The sequence below is a fragment of the Aspergillus fijiensis genome (genome assembly GCF_003184825.1).
Source record: "Aspergillus fijiensis CBS 313.89 unplaced genomic scaffold BO72scaffold_67, whole genome shotgun sequence".
Taxonomy (NCBI): Eukaryota; Fungi; Ascomycota; class Eurotiomycetes; order Eurotiales; family Aspergillaceae; genus Aspergillus; species Aspergillus fijiensis.
In genome coordinates, this window is record NW_024469043.1 from 115,499 (window position 1) to 141,399 (window position 25,901).

Genomic DNA, 25,901 nt, shown 5'->3' on the forward strand with positions numbered 1-25,901 from the left:
TCTCAACGCTTTTTTTTAAAGTCGTAACTCCAATCCTTCTTTTGAAACGACCTCCGCCGCCCAGATTTGCATACACCATACCACACCACACAACATTAGTAGAAAGAGAGAGTCCTAAATGTCTGATCGCAACAGATAATCCCCCACATGCAACCCATCATAATCATCATCCAAGCCAGCCGAGCCCCCTACTCACCACCCCCTCCGTTCTTCCCTCTATCAAGATCTTCTTGATAGACAAGTCTATAAAAGAAATTCATGCAGTCGTTAATAAACCCGTCCACGCCACATCAAAAGAACCCATCTGCATCAGCGAGCAAACCAAAGGGCTATGCGAGGAAACTGGGGTATATATCAGAGCGACATCCCACCGGACTGCACCGCAAACGCAAAAGATCGTGAAGGAGGTGGATCAACTACAAAATGAGAGAAAAATGTATCATGATAACCACAAGTCAAAAAAAGAGGATAGAGAAAAGAAGAGAAAAGCATATCGCAGTACAATAAGAATAGATTGGGATAATCCCGCCATAAGCAGCGACATAGGAAAAGAAAATAGCATAACAAGTCTCGAACAGCGAACCGTCGTCGCAGGGAACGTGCCCAACAGTCCCCGCGCTGACTTATGCTATTGGAAAGTTGTGGGAGGTGTGGTCACGGACTCGTGGTTACTGGTCAGCTGGTGGCCAGCTGGTGGTTTGCTGCCTGCCAGTTGAACCTTGATATGGTCCTGGAATTGATGGCTGAATATCAGTCCTTGAGGGTTGTCCTCGTATGAGGCAACACGCGAATACCTAGTCCCGGAGTGTCGGAAGGTGTGTTGATCGTTGTTTGGCTGGGTCTATCGTTCTTGCTTCTTTCTTATCTGTCCAAACAACACTTATAGGATCTAAGCAATACGTTGGTAGAATAGCAGGTATGCCACCTTGTTGTCACGAGCATTATAACGTCCGGCAGATGACCGGGTGGTGCTAGGTGGCGCCGATGCTCCGTTGGTGCCGGACTTCTTGCCTGGCGTGCCATTGACCTGGCTCCATCCTCTCTCATTGTCAGATTGGTCATCCTGGTCGATGTGGTCGAAAATATTAGCATTGGAGCTGTCCCGCTTATGCTGTTCCATCGCGGCAGCCAGGACCTTAGGATCCTCCTCGCCACCGGCTTCTGCAACATCCTCGCTGCGCACGCGACGGATCACAGTATCATCCAACCGAATCCACTCACGGCCATCTTGCCGGCGGACATCAACAGTGTAATGGCCGCCACTGGCATTCTTGCCGTGGTGATAAATGACACCGACAAGTCGGTACTTGGGCAGTCCGCCCTGTGCCATCATGACGTTGCGCTTGTTAGGTGGAAACACCTCGCGTGGGATCTCCAGATCAAGGGGGTATCCAATCCGCTTCCAGATCTTCTGGGTACCGTTGGTGACGCTGTCGTACTGGAATCGCTTGAGATGGAGAATAAGGACTGGGGGCAGGGTTTCGATGAAAACCTGCTTGGTGGCAGTGACGTTGGGGCCACGTGCAGAATTGAAATCTCCCTGGATGCTCTCCGGCTTCGTCAAGCCCTTGAGAGCGTCAATGATGTTGTTGATCTCGGGGGACCCGATGTCAAGCTGCAGCGGCTGGTAGGGCTCCAAAGTAACAGAAGTCTTGTTGCCGGGAACCTTGAACTCGGATCGGATCTTTCCTCCAAAGATTCTCGTGACCGGGGATTCCTGGGAAATGTCGCCAGACGAGCGTGTGACTGCTGCCTTTTGCTTGTGGCCGACTTCCAACCAACCATCAGATTCTTCGGTTGCATTGCCCGCATCGGTGTTCGAAGTCGTGGTGGTAGATGGTGCTTCCTTCGCAGCACGGCTGCACTCCTCGTGCATCTCCTCTAGAAGGAAACCTAAGAATTCCTGTGCATCTTGCTGGTGGCCACGCTTTAACCGAGCGGAGTTAGTATATGACGCTTCTCTGTTTCTGGAGGAAACCACTCACTCTCATGTCACGGAATCGCGGCAGCTGCCGGATCACATGGTAAACAAACTCCGGGATGAACGCGTCACCATACTGCTCGAGCTCATTGGCCTTCAGCCTAAGCCGCAACTGCTCCTCTGTGTCAGCAGCATCAATGACGCGAAACTCCCTCATAAACATGATCCTAGAATAAAGTCAGTCTAGTTGGGATCTAAAACAACGGCGGAACGGGCATCACTAACAATGCATCGATCATGGGGTATTCACTAGTGAAGCTGTGTGATGCTCTCCGCCCAATGTGTTCCAGAAATTGGTAGAAGGGGACACAGAAGACCAGAATTTGCAAAACCTGCTCCCCGGTTAGAATTACGGAATGGACTACGAGTGGATTACGAACTTACCGAGTTCATGTAGCACATATTGCCAGTATTGACAAGGCCTCTGGGCTCCAGGAATCCAATTTTGTCGCTGTACTGAGAAACATCTTCTCCCAAGCTCATCAAAACATCAGCGATCATCTCACTTTTAGGCTTAACAACACCGTTGGTCGCAGTAGCAGAAGATCCAGAGGTGCCGGCTGCTTTAGCCAAGGACTTGGATTTAACCAAGTCTGCCCAGGATTTAGGTGCTGCAGGAGCGGGCTGGATTTTCTTGGCAGGCTCCTGGGCCTTCTCGACGGCAGGCTCCTGCTCCTCGGTCACTTCACTAGTGCCGCTGATACTAGTACTCTTCGGCGTCTCTGAAGAGCGAGCGGCCTCGTCTTTAAGAGCCTGGCGAGGAGTTCCAGGAGCAGGAACAACAGGAACGACCGGAACGACCGGAGCAGTGGACTTGGGCCCTTTCGTCTGAGACTGGGGGCGACCAGAGAGGGTCTGAGTCACCGAGGATGGAGTAGTGGGTTGAGTGGAATTCGCGACCGACGGGGCAACAGATAAGGTCGGCGTCTGGGGCTCTGAGGGTGTTGGCACACTTTCCGCATTCTCTGCGCCTTGTCCCGCATTGTGTTCAAGCCGCTGAGCGTCCTTCACTGGGAGTTCAACTGAGGCCGATGAAGATTGGAATGCACGGCCTTTGCGACGCCTGCGAGGAGCTCTGGCAGGAAAAGGCGATTCAGGGTCGGACAGCCATGGAAGCTAGTGATTAACCTCTGTTAGATAACGGCATAATGATGATTGAAATCAAGCGCTTACCGGTGGGCAAAATGGCTCTCTGGGGGCAGGTTCGGCCTGAACAGAGACTGGAGGCGGTGGTGAAGACACAACAGGACTTGCCAGTGCTTGGGCCGGAATAACTGCGGGTGATTGCGCCTGGTTTGCTAAAGGCACAGACGCCATGCCAACGGGAGACATGGTAGGTTGCAGGGGAGTTGAAGTTCTGGGCTGCATAGGAAGCGTCGGAGGATGGATGTGCGCTGGCGCCATGATCGGCTGGGAGGGCGGGTAGGTCGCGACATACATCGGGCCATATGGATGCTGGTATGGGCGGGGAGGCATCTGCATGGGAGGATAGGGGTACCAGTGGGAATATTGTTGGGGCGTGTATGCGGCCGGGGGAGGATGGCCGTTCATATGGGGATGAAAGCCCATGTACGCAGGCGGAGATCGCATGTTCGGAGGGCCTGCGGTGTAGGGAATATCTTGTTGTCGACGAGGGGTGGGCGGCATGGGTGGCTGCCCATGGGGCATAGCGGGCAGATGGTGGTTCATCTTGTCCAGGCAGTTGGAGGAGAGGGAAGTCGCCTTGACGATTCAGCCACGCGTTGCCTCAATGGGAGCCATACGAGATCGTAAGAGAAAGACCGGACTGATGAGGGGGGTTTGCACCCGTCTAAGCAGCCATTCTAACTTTCAGTACCAAGTCTGAAAGCTAGGACTAGAAAATTTGTGAAGGAGTTCTTTGGCGGTGAGAAGTCCTGAGGCGTCGAAAGGGATCAGCGCGATGACGAGAAGACGAGAAGACGGAGAGGGTGCGCCAGAGAGCTTGGAGAAGGGCACGATGACTCGAAGCTCAAATGAAAATGAAGTACTGACCTAGGGCGATGACAGTGTAAAGGTGTAAGTAGCTCTAAGAATAAAAAAAGTCTTGAAAATCTTGGGATGCGAGGGGAAGGGTGTAGGTTGGTGAACAATGGAAAACACCCGGGGTGGGAGTAGCAGCAGCGGAGGGGGCAATAGGCGGGTTTGGCTGGGGAGGAGCTGAGAATGAGATGATGTTTTTTTGGCGGTCAGCACGTGCCTGAGGCTCCAGCAGGCCGCCAAGACATGACATACTCGCCCCTCCCGAGTCCCGAATCCCCTCCTCCTCCTCCCTCCCTCTCCTACTCTTCTTCTTCCTCTTCCCCTCTCTTCTCTTCTTGCGCGTTCTATCTATTTGTTCTGATGCGACAGGGGAAGCCTCAGGTTCCTGGTGCTTCTCCCTCTCCTTTGCGCTACCCTTCGGGGTCTTCGTGATTGTTCTCTTGATCACCCTCATCTTATCTTCAGTCCTTCTCCAAACCTCACTCACCTTTCTACTCAGTATTTCCACAAGCTCCCATCATTTATGCGCGGCCGTCGTTCACTATTTTCCCCTTTATAGGAAGGTAGTCGACCTCACTTCACGCCATCCTCCTCCTTGATTGCACATAATAATGTCGTCCAACCCTGGCCAGATTCCCACATCCAAAGCGGTGAATGTCCCGAGTCAGCCAGCCCCCGCGACATACCATTCATCTGAGAATAGCGCGCAACGACGCGCTGGAGGCTCTGGCAGTTTTGGGGCCGGCTTAACGTCGAGAACCCCTAGCTCCCCCAGAAACAATCAGACGAGGAGGACTCAGCGACAACGGCGCCCGAAAGTGTTAGATGATGACGATTACAGTGAATCGGTATGCCCTCTATGGCAAGATCTAGCGGTGTCTGGATGAACTAACCGGTGCGACCAACGCAGGCCATCATGAAGTCTTCAACCAGCCGCAAGGGGCAAACGTCCATCACGCATCTCATGAATTTCTCTCTTCCCCCACGCCCTCAGTATCAGCCTCCGCCCCGCAATGCCCGCCGTTATACTTCCTGGGGCCCGGGCTCCGGTTATCACGCGGTGGATAAGGCCCGCTATGTTCATGCAAACTACCGTTTCATTGTGAATCCAACCCAGAACTATCACACCCAGGCGGCTAACGCCGACGTTCACTTAGACTGGGATTCAGTTCTTCAAGTCCTGGTGTCGGAACAAACTCAGTCCGCCAGTTGTCCTATCTGTCTCTCCACTCCGGTTGCCCCGCGAATGGCTCGATGTGGTCACATCTTCTGCCTCCCCTGCCTCATTCGCTACATGCATTCAACTGATGAGGAACATCCGGTGCCTGAGAAGAAGCCACGCTGGAAAAAATGTCCCATCTGCTGGGATTCGATCTACATCTCCGAGGCACGCCCTGTGCGTTGGTTTCGTGGTCAAGAAGGTGATCTTCCCGTCGAAGGCGGCGACGTCGTTTTAAGGTTGGTCAAAAGAGTGCCTGGCAGCACCCTAGCGCTGCCTAGAGACGGGGCCGAAGACATCGCTCCCGGTGCGGATATTCCATGGTACAATGTTGCTGAAGTCGCCGACTATGCGCGGATCATGAAGGGAGGTGAGGACTACATGAAGGACCAATACGATGCAGAGATTTCCGGATTGCGAGCGCAAGAGGTAGAAGACGAACTTCTGTTTGGGGACGATTCTACATGGAGCAGGAAGGCAGTTGCCGCCATCAATGAAGCGAAGTCCAGATTAGATGGCATCGGAGACCCTCCAGAGAATGTTGAGCTACGATTTGTCAACCTACCATCGGAAGCTGAAGCTGCCGTGAATTCTACGTTACAAGATGCTGCACAATCAGGCAAAGGCTCATCTGCAGAAACCTTTTCATCTGAAGGCGAAGGTCTTGACGGGTCCCTAGAGAGCAAGGTGACTGCCCACAATGCGGAGCGTGCGACTGAGGCGCTCGATCAGCTCGACCTGAACTCGACCAGCTCCAAGAACAAAAAGAGAGATCTTGGGACTGGCCGTGGCCCTGAACACCCGTTTTACTTCTACCAAGCTCTACCTCATTTCTATCTTTCCCCGCTGGACATTCGCATTCTTAAGGCCGCCTTTGGTGATTATCCTTCATTCCCTGCCACGATTCTACCACGGGTTGAACGAATCTCCACTGGGCATATTGTCGACGACGAGCTTCGAAAAAGGGTCAAATATCTCGGTCATCTCCCCTATGGATGCGAAGTGAACTTCCTCGAATGTGATTGGCGCGATGTCGTTCAGCCCGAGATTCTGCAGGAATTCAAGTCTGAAACCGACAGGCGGAGAAAGCGGAATCGAGATAAAGAGGCCCGAGAGGAAAAGGATCGCATCCGTGCTGAGCGGGAGGAAAACGAGAAGGGCTGGGCTTCTGCGTACCGAAAAAGACTTAGTATTGGTAGCGGCAGTGACCCTCCGTTTTCTGACCGTGATTTTCAGCCTTTAGCAAGCGGCGCTCCAGGCCTTGAGATGTCTCCTCCGGAGGAGGGGGGCTTGGAGTCTTCATCAACAAGTCCGCCCAGCAGTCGAACAGTCTGGGGCACGGCAGCGGTGGCACCACTTTCTCAGCCGTCCAGCTCTCAGGCAGCCGCTTCTGATGGTTGGCTTCGAGGCTGGGAAGAAGAGCTCTGGGCCCAGCAAGAGCGAGAGGCTCTCGCTCAATCAGCTGCTGAGGGGGCCAGTACACCCGCCTCCTCTTCGGGTGGGAAGAAAAAGAAAAACAAGAAAATCACACTCATGTCGACTAACATCCAAAGAGGCGCTTGACTACTTAGGACCTCATAGATGGAATTTCGTTACAGGGGGCAATGGGACATGTGGACATGGATTGGGAGTCGCAAGGCAAATTCGCATGTAGACGTCAAATGTTTAAACTTATGTATGATCAATGATAAATATACATTCCTGTATCTCGTTTATATTGTACTGTCCAATACGAACACGAAGGATAAACGTGTAATTTGAAGTTGTCATAGTCATCAATAGGGCCTGTGGGGGATGCAGTTTGTTCAGCCAGCCAGGCCAATCATTGAGTGTGAGTCGGTTGGTATGCGTCTTTAGCCAGGTGTTCAGATCCCTTTCCCCTGCAGATCCCACTACGTTAAGTAATGGACGAGTGCAGACTAATTACAAGCTTGAAAGATCATTGTTAGGAAGTACAAGCTACGTGAGCTCTCAACCAGAGTACAGTCAAACCATGAAAAGGAATATGTTGCTGAAACTGTAATCTACAGGCACTGACCGACTGGTTGTAGTACTCGTAGTGTAACCTATAGTTCCTGTGCACTGTGGAAGTGCCACCGCGCGGGTAAAGAACCCACTCAGTCTTAGTGTTTCCCCGACCCTGGTGGGCACTGGGCACTGTTGTTCCTCTTCCTCGATCGCCCCATCATTCTCTCTTTTCCCTCCCTCTCTCCCCTACCCACCCTCTATTCGTACAATATCAGCTCTGTGGGGTACTTCATCTCAATCGTTCCCTTATACCTACACTCGAAAAATATTATTAAGCTCAATTGACTGCATGGTCCGCGCACAATGACCGTGACTCGCTCCCAAACGGGAAAAACCCCCAAGTAAGTGATTTGTTTTGCGCAAGGGTGAAAATCTCCCAACAAGGAATTCGACTGCCTGCGCAGTCTAATTACTTCAAAACCCCCCTCTCTTTCCCTTCGCTTTGACTTCACCTGCGCGCAGAATACCTTCGCGGCCACTTTGAGCTCACAGTTGGATCAATGGCTAGGAAAATGGAGCGTCCTGGCTTCATCGAGACCCCCGGTCGCCGAGTTACCCGCAGCAGCGTTGCGCCATCCGACGACACTTCTGATTCAGCAGCAGATGCTTCAGGACAAGCCAAGTCATCGTCTCGAAAGCGCTCATCTCCCAAGGTTAAGATCGAGCAAACCTCGGAGGAAGAGACAAACACGCCCGCGACCAATGGACACGCCGCCATTTCGAACGGCAAGAAGCCACGCATCATTGATGGCTGGGAGGAGGGCAAGGACCCCAAGGTCGATCACAGCGGACATTTCGAGTTTGGCGGGTCTTTGGGTGTATTGTGTATGATGATCGGATTTCCGATGCTGATGGAATACATGTGGCTCGGTGCCACCTATTACGATGGCAAACCGCCGCTTCCTGAGCCGGGCCAGAGCATCCCTGAGTTCTTCGCGCATCTTGGTAACTTGCTCTATGCGGGTGCTTTCCCGTCTTTGAAAGCATGGACGATATATTGGGTATTTTTCATCTTTGAGGGGGCTTGCTACGTGCTTCTCCCTGGTATCACCGTCATGGGTCGTCCTCTGCCGCACCTCGGAGGAAAGCAGCTCCCTTATTACTGTTCCGCTGTCTGGTCCTTCTACACGACAATCGCCTTGGCTTTATTGCTCCACTTCACCGGCATTTTCAAGCTTTACACGATCATCGATGAATTCGGACCTCTCATGAACGTGGCCATTCTCTCTGGTTTCATTGTTTCCTTCGTCGCGTACTTTTCAGCGTTGGCTCGAGGCGCAGAGCACCGTATGACTGGGTATCCCATTTATGATTTCTTCATGGGTGCCGAGCTTAACCCTAGAATGTTTGGTATTCTGGACTTCAAGATGTTCTTCGAAGTCCGCCTGCCATGGTATATCCTTCTGTTCGTTACTATGGGTGCAGCTGCCAGACAATATGAAACCTACGGATATGTATCTGGGGAGGTCGGCTTTCTTCTCATGGCTCATTTCCTTTACGCCAACGCCTGCTCAAAGGGCGAAGAGTGTATCGTTTCTACATGGTGAGTTTTCGGTTCGGGACGCTGTCGGCATATCAGGCTAATGAGGAATAAGGGATATGTACTATGAGAAATGGGGTTTCATGCTAATCTTCTGGAACCTTGCCGGAGTGCCTCTGAGCTATTGCCACTGTACCATCTACCTTGCCAACCACGATCCCGCTACCTATCGTTGGAACCGGCCTTTCCTGATTTTCCTCTACGTCGCGTACCTCTTTGTGTACTGGGTCTGGGATACGACCAACAGCCAGAAGAACCGCTACCGCCAGCAGGAGCGTGGTACTTTGGTGTTTCGCAAGACTTTCCCTCAACTCCCTTGGCAAACACTGAAAAACCCCAAGACCATCACAGCTGAGGACGGTTCGAAGATCCTCGTTGATGGGTGGTGTAAGTCTCGTAGCGGAACCCCGACCTGAGTTTCAATCCATGCTGACCTTTCACAGACGGGAAGGCGCGCAAGATCCACTACACCTGCGACCTGTATTTCGCATTGAACTGGGGCTTGATCACCGGCTTCAACAGCCCTTTCCCATGGTTTTACCCCGTCTTCTTTGCATGTATGATCAGCCATCGCGCACTGCGCGATATTCAACGCTGTCGGAACAAGTATGGCGAGGCGTGGAGAGAGTATGAGAGACAGGTTCCCTACCTGTTCATTCCTGTAAGTTTGCCTTTTCAGATCTCTCTCTTTTACATGGAACATCAACTTATCAGGCGAATTAGTACGTCTTCTAAATGACTTCATGCGCTGGAAATCTCCATCGGTACATGGACCATCTCTTTGCAAGGCCGACCTGCGCCGACAAAGATGATCTTGTCAACTCTTCGACCTTGGCTCTTCTTGTGAGCTCTATAAATACACTCTTGTAATCATCATTCCCGGCCTAATCCTGGAAACTCCACTTTGTCACTGGCTGCTACCCAGCGTGGCAAATCAGATTCCTGATGGGCTTGCCGTTTAGGCTCTATCTTTCTGGCTTGTGTTATTTCTACTTCCATGAAAATTATATAATTCCTGTACATTATTAGAATGTTTGTTCTTGGTTGTTTCCGCTTTTGCCATTTTATGATCATCTATGTGGCTTACGGCCTTCTTCGAGCTATTCACCTGTGTTTTTTCAAGATACCAATGTACATTCTAGTGCATTCTAAGCCACCTTAACATGACTGACCGGTGCACATATGCACTGTAGCACTAATCTTGAAATTGGACTGATAGTATGCGGATCACATGACCCTACCCCTCCCCTCCAGGCTTATCGGTCGGCGATCAGTCCGGAGCTGCAACCCCGCCGAGCTAGCTATTTATTCAGCTGCTGGAGTCTTGCTCGCACGAAGATTGAACTCGATCAGAAGGCAATTGACATCCCATTTCGAGTATCTGCAACCACTCTTTCATCATGTTGATTCAAGAATCCTACCACGATGTGCCTACCACGGCGGACGGCAGTGGGACCATGCGTATGTTATAGAACTCGCGCAATCAACGTTGATATTCGGCTTTCACCGATTGGAAGGAGCTTTTCCATAATATCGAACCTGAAAACTGAGGGCGCGGATGCTAACATGTACCCTGTCAGGTATTTACGTCTATCATCCCACCATTCCAGGATATCCCAAAGCACGGTTCCCGGGCGTGGTAGTATTCAGTGAGATCTATCAAGGTATAATCCCCCCACTTCATCGAACCCACTGCAGCTCAGAGCAACATCACCTACCGTTGAGCTGATCTCTTGCTCCACTGTATTTGAGCCCAACCCGTTGACATGAGTTCTTAAAATTAGTTACCGGCCCCGTGGCGCGCTTCGCCCGTCAGATCGCCGGTCAGGGCTATATCTGCGCCGCCCCCTCTAGCTACCACGAATTCACCGGTCCAGAAGCCCTTGAGTATAATGCCGAGGATACCGACAAGGGCAATGAGTGGAAGATCAGCAAGGTAACAGCAGTCTTGACATAGGATTGAGAGATTGTGCGCATGCTAAAACCCGGCGACCGCAGAAAATCGCTGCCTACGACGAAGACGCCTCTCTCTGTGTGGACTACCTCCTGTCACTGCCCACTTGCAACGGACGTGTGGGCGCAACAGGTATGTGCCTGGGTGGCCATCTGGCATATCGGTGTGCGCTGGATAGCCGGGTGAAGGCGGCAGTGTGCTATTTTGCAACCGACATCCATAGCCACACGCTTGGGAAGGGGAAGAGTGATGACAGTTTGGCTCGCGCCGGAGATATCAAGGGAGAGTTGACTATGGTGAGTTCTTGTCTTCCTTCGAGTCTTTGAGGAGGAAGGGGGGGGAGTGAGTACAAGCATAGTCACTGACGTTGATGCAGATTTTCGGTAAAAACGACAATCATGTCCCTCCGGAGGGAAGGGACCTGATCCGCAAGACACTTCATGAGAAGGGGGTCTTGTTTAGCTTTTATGAGGTGGCCTGGGCGCAGCGTAAGTTTTACCTCCATCCCCCCTATCATGGTTTCTAGGTTTGGTGCCGAAGGGTGTTGCCAACGCTAATGTCAACAGATGCTTTCATCCGGGACGAACTCAGCAAGGGACGTTATGACCCTGCTATTACCAAGGTGTGCTTTGAGATGTTGCTCGAGTTGTTTGGACGGACTCTCAAGCTGGATTTGGGGGAGCATGATGGGAAGGAGTTGGAAATTGAGGATGTTTGCTAGTGGGCGCGATTCTTCAAAACGAACAGTTGCGTTGGCGTCAATTACATAAAGGCTCCAGCACCACGCCTCCTGCCGTAGTATAAACATCTAGCACCGCTGGGGTGAGTTGTTATGCAGTGTACTGCTCAACCTACTTTCACTCTATTTGAGACGTAGAAAATCATCTGTCTGTACTTCTGACAGGTAATTTGCTCTTACTTTGCAGCTTTGATTATCAAGTAAGGTCCTGAAAACATCTAGTGGTGTCTACGCAAGGGAGCGCAGGAGCCTGGGGAACCCGAGCCAACTGACGATCGGCCTATGGGAGACAGCCCCGAACAACCACGAGTTCGTGCCGTCGCTGTGGAAGTGTGGATTGTCCGTCGGCGAGGATGCATGAACAAATGTATGTAATCAATGAGAGATGCATGATTGGGGTCGATTCATCTGAGACATTGAGTTAAGGAAGGGAGCTCGGGTAGCTCTGTCGATCGTCATGATCGTGAACATTATCAGTTAGCCTAGGTTGGTAATGATGATGGAGTACCTACTCATCAAATTGTGGCTGGGGCGGGATGGCGGTGAAATCATCCCGACGTGCCATGCTCCATGCCATGCCATGCCATGCCATACCATCAACATTTGCCAGCACTTCCACTCCGTCCTCCGCCCGTACTAAGAAGAAAATAGCAAAAGAATGCTGCCTGTCAACGCTAATCGGGCTATTGCCAGAAATCTGGCCAGCGTCATCATTCTTCATGAGGGGAAAGCTGGGACTAAAATAGAAGTGGGATTGGGGGGAGCCGTGGGTATTGCCCTCGTCATCCATGGTCAGCCTAGGGCGACCCTCTCTTTGTTTTTTTTTTGTTTTTTTTTATCCACTTTTTGATATCAACCAAGTGAGCCACCCGATTGTTTTTGATGGAATCAAACCACAAAGAAGGAAGAGAAATAGAGGGAAAGGGGCAAAAATCCGAAAGCAATTCTCTTGATTATTCATATGGTAGCAAAATCTTGAGTCCTCATCCGCCGGAGGCTATTTTCTGGGGAAGCTGGACGGACTGCAGTAACAACAGTAGCAACAATTCATGTTTTAGTGAGGTTTTGGTTCCTGGATTTGCTGCAGGGTTTTCTCCTCTCCTCTTGTTGGTCAATTCTCATTTAGTCCTTGTTCTTTGCCCCCTCCACATCCCCCAACGGTGGTTCTTCCGGCCGGATTCTGGACTGTCTTTTCCACTCAGGGCTGACCATTCGTTGTTATTTGCTGGATGCCGTATTGTGAGTCTCTCCATCACGCTTTTAGCCCCGGGCTAAACCCAGAATCCCGTTCCTCGCTCTAATCTCTCTAATCCTCTCTCGACTCTCGAGTCTAGCCTACTCATAGTTTAGTCTAGTCTAGTCTCTCGTCTTCCATGTCTCGTCTGTTTCCCTGGATCATGGACATGGACAATTGATTGACTGGTTGCTTGATTGATCACGACAAAGTACGAAGGTGCTGTCTGTACCTAACCTACCTTCCTACCTACCTACCTACCTACCTACCTCACTATCACTAGTTACACCTCTTGCGGCCTTGCCTTCGTTCTCACCTTTCTCCCTCTCTCTCTCTCCCTCTCTCCCTCGTTGTCTCTCTCTCCCTGTCTATCCCCTCATCACCATCATCTTCATCGTCCTTCTTCTTAGCCGCCGCCGCATTTCTCCTCTACATACGGACAACGATTCTCCTTCTCTCGCTCGTCCTCGTCAGCATCGCCAGCTTCTCTCCCACCTTCACCACCTTCACCACTTCCCAGTCCTCCGATACTGATCCATCACTCTTCCATATTTCCGCTCCCCCCACGTCTTAATCCACGTCTTAATCAGCACCGGTGTTTGACATATACGCTGACTGCCGGACTCTCTCCCATCGCTCTTTTGCATTCTGCCATTCATCATTTCCAGAATTGTTTCTGATTCTTCACATCTTTCGCTCCTCCATCTCTGTCGCTTTTCTTCAGTCCGGTCTCTGTCCGAGCTGCTGCACGACTAATTGCCAACCCAACGTGTCCGCCATCCCGTGTCTGATCCGGCGACTACCTAATTTAATTCGTCTGCCGCCAACTCTCTCTTCAGGCTTTATCTTTGTTTTTCTTCCTTTTTTTTGCTTTTCATTATCTCCAAGCGGGACGATCTCTCGATCGACAAGGCTCTCATAATCCTAATCTTGACTTTCGCATCTCTTGAACAGCGATCTGCGGCGGAGCTATCGTGACCGACGTGGGTCCAGGCAGGGAAAACCAACTAATTCAGTCACCACTGCCATCATCATTACCTCTCGAAACACCACTTTTAATTCTTCGCTGCTCCTCACCACCTAACCGCTGTCGCATGTTGCTGAGCCCATATTAATCATGGGTTCGACGCAATTTGGCAATTTCAACGTGGGTTCACAATTGAGCTGCACCTCGAGCTTGAACTGACCGTGGCCGATTTGCACGTGTAGGACTTTTGTCGCGATTCCACCTTACCAGTCTGCAATGTATGTAATCCCTCTCACCATGTCTCACTCGGACCTCGGAATATCGCTAACCATAGCCATCTTCCAGCTATTTGTGTCAAATAATCAACCTCCAAACAAAGCTTACGGTGGATGTGTACTCAAGGGCATTGAGCTCAGTGGTGACCGATATCTCAGCAATTTGGGTATGGCATGATAGTCGAGAGGGAAAGTTGATCTCAACTGACGTAGTAACAGGTTCAATTCTCCTGGCATTCATCTCCATCCTGACGACACTTTTTCTGCTATTCAGATCTGACCGCAAACGAGCCGCAGTTGGGAGAAGGTACGCAATAAGAACAAATTGGGATATTGGGGACCAGATGGGGAACTAATTGGAGCAGGGAGATTCAACTATTCTTGTTTGGCTTTCTCATCATCGAAATCTGCGAGATCTTCTCCGTGGGTGGATTCCCTCTGGACGGTGCGGTCCGAAAGGTTAGTTTGCCCAACTTGTCCGCGACGCTCGGCGCCTTATCCATTTATCGTACAGGGTTTCTCGGCGGTACATATTGCTGCTATTACTGCGACATGCTGGATTCTTCTGCTGAATGCTCTGGTGGGCTTCCAATTCCTTGACGACGGCACGCCCGCTTCGATTGGCTTGATTGTCGCCTCTGGTCTTGTCCTCTTCATCGGCACGGGATATATTGCCTTGGATACGGCTTTCGACTGGACAGGCGAATTCGCAACTACCTCCTCGAACCACTATCGCAACATTGCCCTTTATGTGCTGTACCAGCTCTTCCCGCTTGTTTGTCTCGTCTTGTTCTATGTGTTCGAAGTTATCCTGGTAGTGCGAATTCTTGGCGAATTCCGGCCGTTGAGTATGTTCCTCCCCACTTGTTGTATACTTCATGATTCTGACTTGGCTGCAGTCTATTTGACGGCTGCCGCACTCCTATTCGCCATTGGCCAGATCTTTCAATACGTGATTAGCGTTCATCTGTGCGAAGCATCTAGCGGGAAAATCAATGGTGCGCTGTTCGAGACTCTGTTCACTTTACTGGCAGTAGTCACTGTATGGTTCTTCTGGAGCAGCATCACGGAGGATGACTGGCCCATGCCGATGTCAACCCCTGGAGGCTACCATTAAACCAAGGGAACCCTATCAGGATCTCCTTCATGTCTTTGCGACCATTACGCACACCTTGTTTCCATGTTTCTTCTCTACGATCCTTGCACATATAGTGCCTCAATACCCATTTGGATTTTGTTCTCGGTCCTCGCGTCGCATCTACAATTGCGTCTTGCGATGAAGGCCCGTATGTTTACCATGTTTTGTGTGATACCTATTTCACCTTATGTTTGATGATGTTCTGCTAATGTGTCTCGGTGTGAGTTATGTTCTAACGATGACTTACCGCGGCGAGTGAGCCCGAAGGATCACCGTCGGCTATATTTACTGCCTTCCTGTCTCCGTTTCTTTTCACCTTGCATTCGATACCTATTTGTATTGTAATTAGTCGATTTGATTTTCAATAGGACGTACGCAGGAGACGTCGAGTCACATGATTCCAGTCTTGGTCAATCTAGGTCATTCGTTGATCCCTGTACGTGTCACCACTTCTGAAGACCTGTGTAAAATCTGCTCGTGTCCCAGATTACCCTAGGTATGACCAAAGTACCCCATTCTGGAAAAGAAACGCATACATCAAACTTCTCATCTTACGAAATGACTGCGTCGGGGCACTTGCGGGGCGCCTTTGAGATTCCATTTCATCAGGATTGACTCCTAAAAATAAGAAATAGGAATAAACTTCAATATATGCTATGTACAAATTGAATCAGAATCAGCCACGCCTCATCCACTATCATTTCGCCGAATCCCTGGTTAGATAATTCTTCATACTCAAAAGGCGATCTTTTCTCCTTCGCAAGAACTCGTAGCGAACCTGCAGCGTACAGCATAGAGCGCATCAAAGGTTGAAACGATGGAAACCGCCTCTCTGGGTCTGACTCATGTCTATGAGTTCAAGCAAGCTCTCCTTCTATCGCTCCCCACGAATTAAAGGACTAAGGATCCCGAAGTGACCACCGGCCGGTATATATGTAGACAGGGGCAAGTGACACGACACCAACCACCCAATATAATGTTTTTGTTTTCCCCTGATCAAAAACCACCCCGCATCCGCAAATATCACTTAGAGCCTCACCTTGACATCCACGCACGGCAAGGTCCACTCCCTCCGGCCCAGAAGACTGCGCACCCACTCCATGCCAATCCCCGTCCATTCCTGCGGTACACCCACCTCGGCCGATTGGTTCAGGGCGAGCCGCCGCTGCGCCTCATCGATGACGGCCCCGGAGAGTGTCTTGGCGGTTGAGGTCACCGTCTCCAGGAGATACTCGGCTAGGGTCTCGTTGGCGGGACTGACCGGGCATGAGGTGGGCGCGACGGCGGCGGCGGCGGGGGTGGTGTAGCGCGGACTGAACCAGTCGCCGCGGAGGTCGAAGAAACATTTGTCGGACCAGTGGCAGGAGGAGATGAAGAGAATGAGGAGCAGGGCGGAGCAGTAGATGCACGGTCGGTGGAGGATGTAGGTCAGGGTAACGAAGGAGATGATGAAGAGGGGGGAGGCGTTGGTGGGGATGAAGAAGAGGGGAAGCCAGCTAGATTCAGAGGTTATCAGTATGATGAGAAGGTAAAATGCATGAGAAAGAGCCGAGGTTGAGCGAGCGGTGTGGGTGAATGATGATGTGGATGGCATAGAGGTGGGCGCCTTACCTCCGCAAACAAAACATGGTGAATGAGGTGGTTTATGGAGAGTGTAGTCGGCTGTTCAGATCAGACGGTGAACGGATGAAATCAGTGGCGAACAGGAGTGTCCTGCGAAGAGTTCCGTAGAGAGGTGGGATTAGAGTAACGAGAAGGAGTCTCAAGGTGATTGAATAAGATCATCTCATTGAGAGTGCGCATTCATGATCTCCGTGTGTGGTGTGACTGGATGTTGCGGAATGGAGGGAGTTTTTGAGTTGTTGGATATTGCTGAGGTAGTTGGTTTGTGTTCATCATCTTCTATCATCATTCCGGGAGTTCACAGCCATGAGATAGTCTGGCGGTTCGTTACCGATTACCGTCATTGTGTAATCTTACGGTTATTTCTGCATGAGCCACCCTTCCTCCACCGCCACAATTACCACCAGCTCATCTTCTTCCCGCTTACCTCCAATTCTCGCTTCCTCCGAGCTTTTTCCTCTCTCTTTCCTCTTCTCTTTCCTCTTCTACTTTTCTCTCTTCCTCTCTTCCTCCTCCTCTTCTCTTCTCCCCCTTCATTCTCGTCACATGTACAATAGTCCGTCCTTTGCCTTTTGATCTTTCTCCTTCTCCTTCTCCTTCTCCTTCTCCTTGTTGTTCTGCTCCATTTAGCTTGCATTCTTTAATTGATTGCGCTGAGTCCGGGTTGTTCTCTTCACACCCGCTCTCACTCTCTCTTGCTTTGTTGGCTCTCGAAAGAGAGCTACTTCTGATCTACCTCGGAGCTTGAATCTTCTTTGGAGGTCGCCCTCATTGATTGGCGAGCGACAGAAATGTCCACCCCCAACGATCTTCAGGCCCTCTTGGCCAGCATCAGGCCCCGCCCCTCGCCCTCGGGCACCCCTGCTCATGATGCTCCCATGCCGCCGTATCCCATGCAGTATCAGCAGGGTTACCGCTCGCAGCATCCGCAGCAGCACCAGCCGCAGTACGATGGCCAGGGCTACCCTCACCCGCAGCTGCAGCAACAGCAGCAGCAGCAGCAGCTCCATGGTTATCGTCACCCGTCGGTTTCGTCGAATATTCACAGTCCATCTCCTTCCGTGAATACTCCTCCACACCACGGCTCGGATATCCTTAGTCCTAATGTTCCGACTCCCCGTGGCGATATGTTTTTTCATCAACCCCCGCCGCCTCAGCAGCAGCACCAGCAACATTACCAGTCCTTGCCTCATAACCCCGACCGTGCGGTGAATCTGCTGAACTTGCTCAAGTTCAACCAGCCTACCGCTCCTTCCGCCCCCCAGCAACAGCAGGCTCCGGTTCCTGGCGCTGAACAGTCCACTTACCTACAGCCTCGTGCTGCTGGCCTGGAGGAGCAGTCGAAGGCCCACGCGAGAAATATTTCCGCCTCTGATTTGGTTGCGTCGCTCTTTGGTGGCCAGGGACAAGGTGCTGCGGCCGCTCCGGCTAGGCCTTCGGGCTCCATCTCCGGTCCAGCTGGTGCTGGCACGGGCGAGAGCTCTGCGTCTGCCGGTCCGACCGCTGAGAACACGCAGGAGATGTTGCTGCGTCTTCTGAACCGTCCCAAGTCTAGCCAGGACGTTTCCGACGGGCCTGTCAAGGCCGTTTCTCAGTCTCCCTCGATCGTTGCGTCCCAAACGTCTCCTGTTCCTGAAGCGGAGCTGGGCAACATCCTCAAGTCTCCCACTGAAGAACTGGAGGAGCCCTTGGTGTCCCCGGACGAGGCTGGACCTTCCACGCTTGACAAATCTGCTGCGGGCAAGGATTCGATGTTCACCTATGTCAACCCGTTTGAGCAGCTGGCTGCCGCATCTCCCCGCAAGGTCACCTCGCAAGCCAAGCCTCGGAGCGAGAGTCCAGCTATTGAGATCATGAAAAGCAAGAAGATCACCATCGCCACTAAGGTTGAACCTTCTTCGGCTTCAGAGGCTGTTGAGACCCCACAGACCGAAGGCCCCAAATCGCCTATTTTGGCTGAAGAGCAGAGAGAAGCCGTTAACTCTGTTGTTGAGCGTCTTGTTGATGAGATCGGTCGTGAAATTGACAACGCCACCAACAAATCAACTGAGGAGAAAGTCACCCAGCTCGCTGCTGCCCAGGAGGACAGCACTCAGGCTGTGTTGTCTTCCATCGCCAGTCACCTCCAGGAGACGGCTGCCGAAGCAAAGCTTGAGGGCGGCGTAGATCGGAATTCGATTGAGGGCACCGCCACTCCCGCTGCTGTGAAGGAGACTTCCAATAATAGCAGCGGTGATGCACTGGCGGACAGCTGGGAGAGTGCTGAAGATAGTGCTGAAAAGGAAGAAGAACGCATTGTTTCTGTGCACAACTTCCCCCTCAAGCCGTTCATCTCTATTATCGTCAAAGCTCATTCAGGGAAGCTTGCAACCCTCCGCGATGACGGTATCATGGATATCGCTCGGCTTAAGAAGGATTTTGATCAGCTGGATCGCTCCTTGACCTCCGCAACTTCGGACTACATTGTGTATGCGCTGGCGAAGAACGGCGGTATGCGTATTATTCGTCAGGATGATGGAAGTGACAAGCAAATCTTCCGTTCTACCCGCGACCGCGTCTTTAATGTTGCAGTATGCACGTCGCAGACTGCTACTGGTCGTACCACTGAGGAGCAGGCCATTCTGGGAATTGGCGTCAGTGGAACCGTGTACTGGGCGTTGATTTCTCGCGCAGACAAGGACCTTTTCGAGCTCGACGCCCTTGAGAGCGAGAGCCTCATCTTCCCCCCTTTCCCGGCTTCGGACGAGAACACTTCGGGTGGCCAGCTGAAAACGCGGGCCAAACGGAGCTCTCGCCATCCTGGGTTCTTCGCTATCGGCCGTGGCAAGAATATATACGTGGTCTCCCCTCAGGCTGCCATGAATTCTAGCTACGGTGTGTCTGGACCTCAGCGCGTCGTTAACACGGAGAAGTTCTTCAAAGAACGTGCTCTGAAGATCTCGACCGGCAAGGCTGGCAAGGATTTTATGTTCAGCGATGATGACACAGTCATTGCCTCCCTTGACAAGACGGGTCGCCTCCGTTTCTGGGACATCCGCGAGGTGGCTAACAACCCAGGGTTCTTTGGCTCCGGACCCAATCCGGCTGAGGTTCGGGTGCCCTTGAATACGTTCGTCACGGGCTCTCCCGCAGAAAAGTCGTGGCCAACCTCCGTCCTCTTCATCGACAAGCTGCGTCCTTATGTCAAGTCGATGGCGCTTCGTTACGTTCTGGTGGGCTTGAAGCAAAACCACACCCTGCAGCTCTGGGATATTGGGCTGGGTAAGGCTGTGCAGGAGCTCAAGTTCCCTCACGAGAACGAATCGGACGCCATTTGCAGTGTCGCCTACCATCCCGCATCTGGCATCATTGTTGTTGGTCACCCAACTCGCAACTCCATTTACTTTGTTCACCTCTCTGCGCCTCGGTACAACCTGCAGGCGATGTCGCAGGCTTCCTTCATCAAGCGCTCCGGAGAGAAGGACAGCAGCCTTCCCAAGCCTGAGTCTACCGCTTGCATGAGTGGCATCCGCGAAATTTCCTTTGCCTCCAAGGGCCAGCTGCGAAGCTTGGATCTCCTCCCTATCACCAAATCGGCTGGAGATGAGAGTGGTTTGTTTGAGCTGTACGTCATGCACTCGCGTGGAGTCACATGCTTGAACATAAAGAAGGAAGATTTGGGATGGACCACCGACAACAAGATTGTCCGTCCTGTCAATGCTTTGGAGGAAGGGTTCATTGATATCGCTGAGCTGCAGACCTTCCCCACGTACGTGGCAGACGAACCATCGGTCAATGGTGATGCGGCTCCAACTCCCACCAAGCCGGCGGCTAAGGAGATCATCAAGAAGATGCCTGAGCTCAACACCGAAGCTGCTGCTGGAGCTGGTCCCAGTACCTCTCGCGTGCAGTCACCAACCAAGGCACCTGCTAAGAAAAAGGATGAGCCATTTGACACTATGTCTACCATCAATGGTGTCGACAAGGCTGAGAAGAAGAAAAAGAAGAAGAGTGCTGTCGCAGGCATGAGTGAGCCGACCGCAAAGGGCAAGGAGCCCCTGCTCTCAAATGACGGCCCGTCTAGTGAAGTTCCTGCTCCCATGCAAGGTGTCGCGGACAATGAGCCAGCCGTTGAAGAAGCCCCTGTCAACTCAAGCGCTCCTCAGGCAGTGCCTCTTGCTTCTCCTGTGGCTTCCGGCGCTGATTCCGGCGAATCGGCTGCTATTCTAAACAAACATCTAGAGGTGCTGCAGAACGGCGTATCCTCGGAGTTCACAAAAAGCCTTGGTCGCGAATTGGAGGGACTTTACACCCGCTTCGACGAGGAGCGCCGCAACTGGGATGCGGCCTCGGCAGCCAAACAGGATCAGGTCTTGCGTCTTGTTTCAAGTACTCTTTCAGACAACGTTGAGAAGAACCTTGCACGCATTGTCTCTACCAGCATCAAGTCAGAGGTTGTGCCTGCTCTGACTGATCTTACTGCCACAGTCGTTGGTAAGCAGCTCAACGGTGTTTTGTCGCAGCAGCTGGGATCTGTAGTCCCTCGTGAGGTGCGCCAAGCTCTCCCAGAGGCGGTTACTCGTGCCATGCAGCAGCCCGATTTGATGGAAGTCCTGTCGGAGGCGGTGGGCCAGAAGCTCGCTCCCCGTGTGGAAAGCGAGATTTCGAAGGCCATGCAGAACACAATCACCCCAGCCATTGAGAACGTTGCCATGCAGACTGCAGACAAGGTTGTTGGTAGTATGGAGAAGCAGATGCAGGCCCAGTTGAAGCAATTCGAAGCCCAACGCCAGGGCGATGCTGCCAAGATCGAGCAGCTCACTTCGCTTGTTCGTGGACTGTCTGACACGGTAGCCACGCTTGCTGCAGCACAGACCGACTTGCAGAATGAGGTTGCCAAGCTTACCCATGCCTTGGCCACCAAGGAGAATGTGGTTGAGCGGCAGCAACAGCAGCAACAGCGGCCGCCCGCTTCCGCTCGTAGCGCCTCTGTTGACACAAGAACTCCCGAGCAGATTGAGCTGCAGGAGATTGCGCAATTGATGAGCCAAGGTCACTTCGAGGAGGGATCAGTCAAGGTTGGTTCCCTGTGTCATCCAGTCATTTCAGTATGCTAACGGCAGTAGTGGCTGCAATCGACTCAGCAAGCGGACCTGTTTGACAACCTTTTTGTTCGCATGAACCCGTCTTACCTGACTAGTTTGTCACCCATCGTGGCCCTGTCTGTGGGTGTTGCTGTGACTTCCTCGTTGCAGACCAACCCTATGGAGCGCTTGACTTGGCTGGAGGTAGTTTTGCAAACGGTGAACCCAATGGTATATTTCCAAGAAAGCTAGATTTAAGTTCTACGCTAACATTCTCATTAGGACCCTGACATCCGTGAAGTCGCTCCTAAGATCATGGACATCCTTATCCAACGATTGGAAGCACTCTACATGTCGGTGGCCGAGACCTCGCCGCACGATCCCATCATCCGAAAGATCGCACCACTGTCGCGCCGCGCCAGGCTTCTGCGGGGTTAAAGCTTCTCTCATGAAAAGTTGATCGACCAAGTCTACTGGTTCTAATGAATAATGCAGTCCTTATGGGGATATTGACTTAAGAGAAATTGGGAGATTCTAATGGGTTGCATCACAACATGATTGCTTTTACGGGATGGCTACTTTATTTGGTTTAGCAATGAAAATGCATGAGCAATGATGAGGATGGTAGTTTCATTACTTGGTATCTAGTTCGATCCGCCTAGTGGGACGAATGATGAGGCATCACAGCTACGAATTAATATGCTCTTTTCCATGGTTGAATTTCTTATCTAATGATTATGACTCTTGCGATATACAATTCCTAGATGACGAGGTACGTCTGGCCATAGATCGTCTTACCAATCTGATCACGTGGACATCGAGCACTGGCCCCGGGTAAGGGACGCTCTTGGCTTCCCAGTCATCCTTCACGCCTGATAGACTGATAGAAGTGCAATCCCAATGTCTCGCAAACTCTTTGTCTTAAAAGATGGGGGGCTACCTCGAACGAAGACAGCATAGCTAAATTTACTTCCAAGTCGCGCCTGGGCCTACGGCTCCCTCTCTCGGGGCAATTTCAAACTGCATTTTGGAAGACTTCCTCTGTGAATTCATCTATGCAGTCCACCACACATAACACAATTTACCCGATGGATAGACCTTGAACGAAGAAAGGACATTGCTAACGATACAAACACCAAACTCCAAAGATACGCAGTCTAGACCCCAGGGATATACGACCCCAACAAACATTAAAATAGCCCCGTCCGGGCTGCAACCACAGTTCAATCGTCCAAGGAACAGTCTAATCCACCTCCTCAACGTGGACCGTCCGGATTCTGCCCTTCATGTACTTTTCTCTCTCCAATGCGCGAATCTCCAGAATTGTCTTTGAGTCCGCCAGGGTCCAAGTACCATTCTCCCTCTTCCCTCTCAGAGGAGCACAGGGCCAGCTCCAGCCGCGCAGCTTGCGATCATTGATCGACTCGTGGATGTATTCCCCGGTGAAGTCGCCTTCCTCGCCCTTGGGGTTATATCCGAGCGGCGTCCGGTGCGAGGTGCCCCCGAATACCCCCTCTAGCGTGCGGACCAGACTCGCCGTGTCGGACTTGCCTTGACTGGTCGCCCACGGAGCGAGGTCGCTCTCCGCCACCCGCGGGGGCACGTCAAAGAGATACTCGTCGATATCGAAGCTCAGCTGGCCGTCCTTCATACACTGAGCGATCATCCACGCCAGGGAGATGTTCGCCAGGTGGGGATCCTTCCCGCCGCCCCCGACGTCGGTGTGGACGCCGGAAAACCAGACCTGGAGAAGCTCCTGGCCGGAGTTCGGGCGCGGCACATGCCAGAGGATCGGGGAGTAGGCGGTGCGCTCTTCGTCCAGCGCCAGAGCGTGGAAGGCATATTTGACGTTCGGGAGCAAGTAGGTATTCCGGAGTTCCAGGCGCTCGCCCAGGTCCTTGCCGAGCCAGGCCTTCTGGAACCCCACCGTGTCCCAGACGCCGATGATCTTGACGGTGAAGGGCGGCAGCTCCTCCCGGAACCCCAGCCGGCGTCGTTCCTCGGGCGTGTAGTCGGGGACCTGCTTCTCGTAGAAGTCGTCGTACACGTTGGTGAAGTTGTCCATGCCGCGGTGCGTGAGCAGTCCCCAGCGGCAGACGAGTCCCGCGATCGCGCGCGCGGTGTAGGCGCCACGGGAGAAGCCGAAGAAGAAGATCTCGTCGCCCTCGGTGTAGTTGTCGGTCAGGAAGCCGTATGCCGCACGGACGTTGGCGCTCACGCCTAGTCCGGTGACACCTGGTGACCGAAACACAACCCTTGTCAGTGGGAGGCCAACAATTGAGTAGGGGTAGGTATTGATTATGGCGAGATAATTAAGGCGGCAACTGGGCTGACATACCGCCCATATATTTGTCACCTAGGCCGGTGCCAACCCCCTTTTGATAGTAGACTATCTGCGGGACTTCTTTCCTGACACTGTTCTCTTCCACGATCGCTGTCTGACTGAGTGTTCGACTCAACCGGGTCACGTTGGACGGTGGGTCCGCAGAGTCGGCTGTGGAGTCCTGCCAGGTTCCTAGAGGTGTGCATTAGCGACCAGATTGCATGGCATTCAAGGTACACAGGTGACTTCAAACCATCGCAGCAGACAATGAGCCGTTTGTAGGAACTGCGCTCGAGGCGTGTCATTTTGTATATATACAGATAGTGGTTATATGCCGTAAGATATATGGGACTATTTCTCGAGAAAGGGCGGATTTCGAGAACCACGATGCCTTGTCAAAGCTCCTGAAAGGGGTCCATCATGGCTTGGGATAGTGCCTATATTTATATCGATTTAGTCCATCTGACAGGCGTGCTCTCGGCGACGGAGTCCATTCGTCAGCATTGGCGCTCAGCTCAGCCGCTACACATCTGTATTGAGATAAAACTTTGTTCTCAGCCCTGTGGCCACTTTCGAGGAGGCTCATCAGCCAGTCTTCGTCACGATGGCTTCTGTGACGAGCGATCAGTGTTCGGGAATACGAGTAGCGAAAGGCCGCCCTGCCATGGTGATTTGGCCGAGCTGAAGGTTTATATCCGAGATAGATACGGAACATCATTGAGATTGAAGTGGGATGAACTCAGAGAAACAACGGTGGGCCATATTGATTGCTTGATTGTTGTTTGTCAAGAGAGTCGAGTCGCAAAGGCGGCGGCGTGGGGGGAAGCCAGAAGGCATGCATGCACTAAACCAGATCGACTCCGCAAGCAAACTGAAAGCAATCAACAACAACTTCTCCAGCCACAGCCCAGACTTTCAAAGCCTCAACAACAACACGAGGCTGACCAGATGCAAAAGAACAGAGGCTCATCAGGCCTCCCCCGCATTCAGCTACAAGGCATCACGCGCAGAGTAAGCGAGGTGACACTCTATGCCTCTCGAAGTCAATCCCCCGTATTCGTGCAGCTCTTCAGTTTGTTGATGTCCGGCTTGCTCAGCACATCACTCGGCCTTCACCATCGACGTTCTGCACTTGTGCAAGTGAATTGGGTGTTGGCTAACGCCAAGATGAACCATTTGGTCCTGTAGCTGCCAAGGCTACGGTCGCTGTTCTGTAGCGCCGTCCAACCGACTTCAACAGCGCTGCCTCCGACAGTCTTTGCGCGAGGCTGCTCATCCCTGTTCGATTAGAGAGTCACCTGCGGCTCTGAATCCCATGCTATTGCACGGATTGATGAGCTAGATCCACGGGTTTGAGACGAGACTCTGTGGTTCAGACGAACGAGAGATGGCATGCGATGTCAAATGATAGATACTGAAGGATAGTCCTCAGATGAACTGTCTTCATTGATCTGATCTGGTCTACGGTATAACAACATCCTTACCTGTATGTTTCCATCCCCCTCACCTCCCCTTGTGAACAAGATGCTCCCCTTATTTTGGCTCCGATTTGTGACTCACCTCACACTTATATTATACGCTAACTATTCTACATTCTATAATGACTCGTCAACTAAGCAAACATGACTATAACTAAACAATCTTTACTGTTCCGATGGCCAACAAGAACTAAACCAGAGATGGAAATTCAGTCGACCAGTGCACACTTGTGCAATTCATAGGCAATCCCGAACAATCAATCTCCGCACAAATAGGCATCTGCCAACGGAATACTGCCAGCTCAATCTCATCCCCGCATTCGCAGCCTAGCCACTTA

General features: G+C 52.0%; 8 protein-coding genes across 8 annotated transcripts; 5 read left to right on the forward strand and 3 right to left on the reverse strand.

The window, feature by feature from the left end:
* Window positions 1-473: 473 nt before the first annotated feature.
* Window positions 474-4,118, reverse strand: BO72DRAFT_452262 (mRNA-binding ubiquitin-specific protease UBP3). Its single transcript, XM_040945688.1, has 5 exons — window positions 3,155-4,118; window positions 2,366-3,097; window positions 2,207-2,313; window positions 1,986-2,148; window positions 474-1,927 (listed from the first exon to the last, which is right to left on the reverse strand). The coding sequence occupies exons 1-5, from the start codon at window positions 3,668-3,670 to the stop codon at window positions 890-892; spliced, it is 2,556 nt and encodes an 851-aa protein (XP_040796903.1). The 5' UTR covers window positions 3,671-4,118; the 3' UTR covers window positions 474-889.
* A 161-nt stretch (window positions 4,119-4,279) lies between these two features.
* BO72DRAFT_438667 (RING-type E3 ubiquitin transferase MAG2) lies at window positions 4,280-6,927 on the forward strand. The gene is made up of 2 exons (XM_040943387.1): window positions 4,280-4,830; window positions 4,893-6,927. The coding sequence occupies exons 1-2, from the start codon at window positions 4,594-4,596 to the stop codon at window positions 6,762-6,764; spliced, it is 2,109 nt and encodes a 702-aa protein (XP_040796904.1). The 5' UTR covers window positions 4,280-4,593; the 3' UTR covers window positions 6,765-6,927.
* A 605-nt stretch (window positions 6,928-7,532) lies between these two features.
* On the forward strand, window positions 7,533-11,444 carry erg4 (c-24(28) sterol reductase; the record flags this gene model as incomplete). Its single annotated transcript, XM_040941716.1, has 10 exons — window positions 7,533-7,570; window positions 7,738-8,772; window positions 8,825-9,156; window positions 9,213-9,434; window positions 10,183-10,234; window positions 10,321-10,433; window positions 10,554-10,705; window positions 10,768-11,019; window positions 11,100-11,211; window positions 11,290-11,444. The coding sequence occupies 10 exons, from the start codon at window positions 7,533-7,535 to the stop codon at window positions 11,442-11,444; spliced, it is 2,463 nt and encodes an 820-aa protein (XP_040796905.1).
* A 2,369-nt stretch (window positions 11,445-13,813) lies between these two features.
* On the forward strand, window positions 13,814-15,055 carry BO72DRAFT_388435 (chitin synthase export chaperone; the record flags this gene model as incomplete). The annotated part of the gene is made up of 7 exons (XM_040941718.1): window positions 13,814-13,843; window positions 13,906-13,941; window positions 14,009-14,105; window positions 14,158-14,245; window positions 14,301-14,397; window positions 14,453-14,786; window positions 14,838-15,055. 7 exons carry the CDS (start codon window positions 13,814-13,816, stop codon window positions 15,053-15,055), a joined length of 900 nt encoding a protein of 299 aa, XP_040796906.1.
* Window positions 15,056-15,633: 578 nt separating this feature from the next.
* Window positions 15,634-16,973, reverse strand: BO72DRAFT_452268 (uncharacterized protein). Its single transcript, XM_040945689.1, has 2 exons — window positions 16,688-16,973; window positions 15,634-16,572 (listed from the first exon to the last, which is right to left on the reverse strand). The coding sequence occupies exons 1-2, from the start codon at window positions 16,702-16,704 to the stop codon at window positions 16,104-16,106; spliced, it is 486 nt and encodes a 161-aa protein (XP_040796907.1). The 5' UTR covers window positions 16,705-16,973; the 3' UTR covers window positions 15,634-16,103.
* Window positions 16,974-17,145: 172 nt separating this feature from the next.
* On the forward strand, window positions 17,146-22,482 carry BO72DRAFT_452269 (uncharacterized protein). The gene is made up of 3 exons (XM_040945690.1): window positions 17,146-21,756; window positions 21,805-21,993; window positions 22,045-22,482. The coding sequence occupies exons 1-3, from the start codon at window positions 17,491-17,493 to the stop codon at window positions 22,198-22,200; spliced, it is 4,611 nt and encodes a 1,536-aa protein (XP_040796908.1). The 5' UTR covers window positions 17,146-17,490; the 3' UTR covers window positions 22,201-22,482.
* A 374-nt stretch (window positions 22,483-22,856) lies between these two features.
* BO72DRAFT_452270 (T6SS phospholipase effector Tle1-like catalytic domain-containing protein) lies at window positions 22,857-24,480 on the reverse strand. Its single transcript, XM_040945691.1, has 3 exons — window positions 24,339-24,480; window positions 24,101-24,277; window positions 22,857-23,997 (listed from the first exon to the last, which is right to left on the reverse strand). The coding sequence occupies exons 1-3, from the start codon at window positions 24,388-24,390 to the stop codon at window positions 23,006-23,008; spliced, it is 1,221 nt and encodes a 406-aa protein (XP_040796909.1). The 5' UTR covers window positions 24,391-24,480; the 3' UTR covers window positions 22,857-23,005.
* On the forward strand, window positions 24,167-25,513 carry BO72DRAFT_256415 (uncharacterized protein). Its single transcript, XM_040940089.1, has one exon. It carries the CDS (start codon window positions 24,506-24,508, stop codon window positions 25,271-25,273), a length of 768 nt encoding a protein of 255 aa, XP_040796910.1. The 5' UTR covers window positions 24,167-24,505; the 3' UTR covers window positions 25,274-25,513.
* Window positions 25,514-25,901: the final 388 nt, after the last annotated feature.

Bases quoted from the DNA above. Each gene is read 5' to 3' on its own strand.
- BO72DRAFT_452270 (XM_040945691.1), bottom strand. From the start codon at position 24,390: ATGACACGCCTCGAGCGCAGTTCCTACAAACGGCTCATTGTCTGCTGC. The intron at 24,278-24,338 runs GTTTGAAGTCAC...GCACACCTCTAG, and splicing joins GCTCATTGTCTGCTGCGATG to GAACCTGGCAGGACTCCACA. The intron at 23,998-24,100 runs GTATGTCAGCCC...TTCGGTCACCAG, and splicing joins AGGTGACAAATATATGGGCG to GTGTCACCGGACTAGGCGTG.
- BO72DRAFT_256415 (XM_040940089.1), top strand. From the start codon at position 24,506: ATGGCTTGGGATAGTGCCTATATTTATATCGATTTAGTCCATCTGACA.
- BO72DRAFT_438667 (XM_040943387.1), top strand. From the start codon at position 4,594: ATGTCGTCCAACCCTGGCCAGATTCCCACATCCAAAGCGGTGAATGTC. The intron at 4,831-4,892 runs GTATGCCCTCTA...CGACCAACGCAG, and splicing joins ATGACGATTACAGTGAATCG to GCCATCATGAAGTCTTCAAC.
- BO72DRAFT_452269 (XM_040945690.1), top strand. From the start codon at position 17,491: ATGTCCACCCCCAACGATCTTCAGGCCCTCTTGGCCAGCATCAGGCCC. The intron at 21,757-21,804 runs GTTGGTTCCCTG...TAACGGCAGTAG, and splicing joins TCGAGGAGGGATCAGTCAAG to TGGCTGCAATCGACTCAGCA. The intron at 21,994-22,044 runs GTATATTTCCAA...CATTCTCATTAG, and splicing joins TGCAAACGGTGAACCCAATG to GACCCTGACATCCGTGAAGT.
- BO72DRAFT_452262 (XM_040945688.1), bottom strand. From the start codon at position 3,670: ATGAACCACCATCTGCCCGCTATGCCCCATGGGCAGCCACCCATGCCG. The intron at 3,098-3,154 runs GTAAGCGCTTGA...GTTAATCACTAG, and splicing joins GAGAGCCATTTTGCCCACCG to CTTCCATGGCTGTCCGACCC. The intron at 2,314-2,365 runs GTAAGTTCGTAA...ACCGGGGAGCAG, and splicing joins ATATGTGCTACATGAACTCG to GTTTTGCAAATTCTGGTCTT.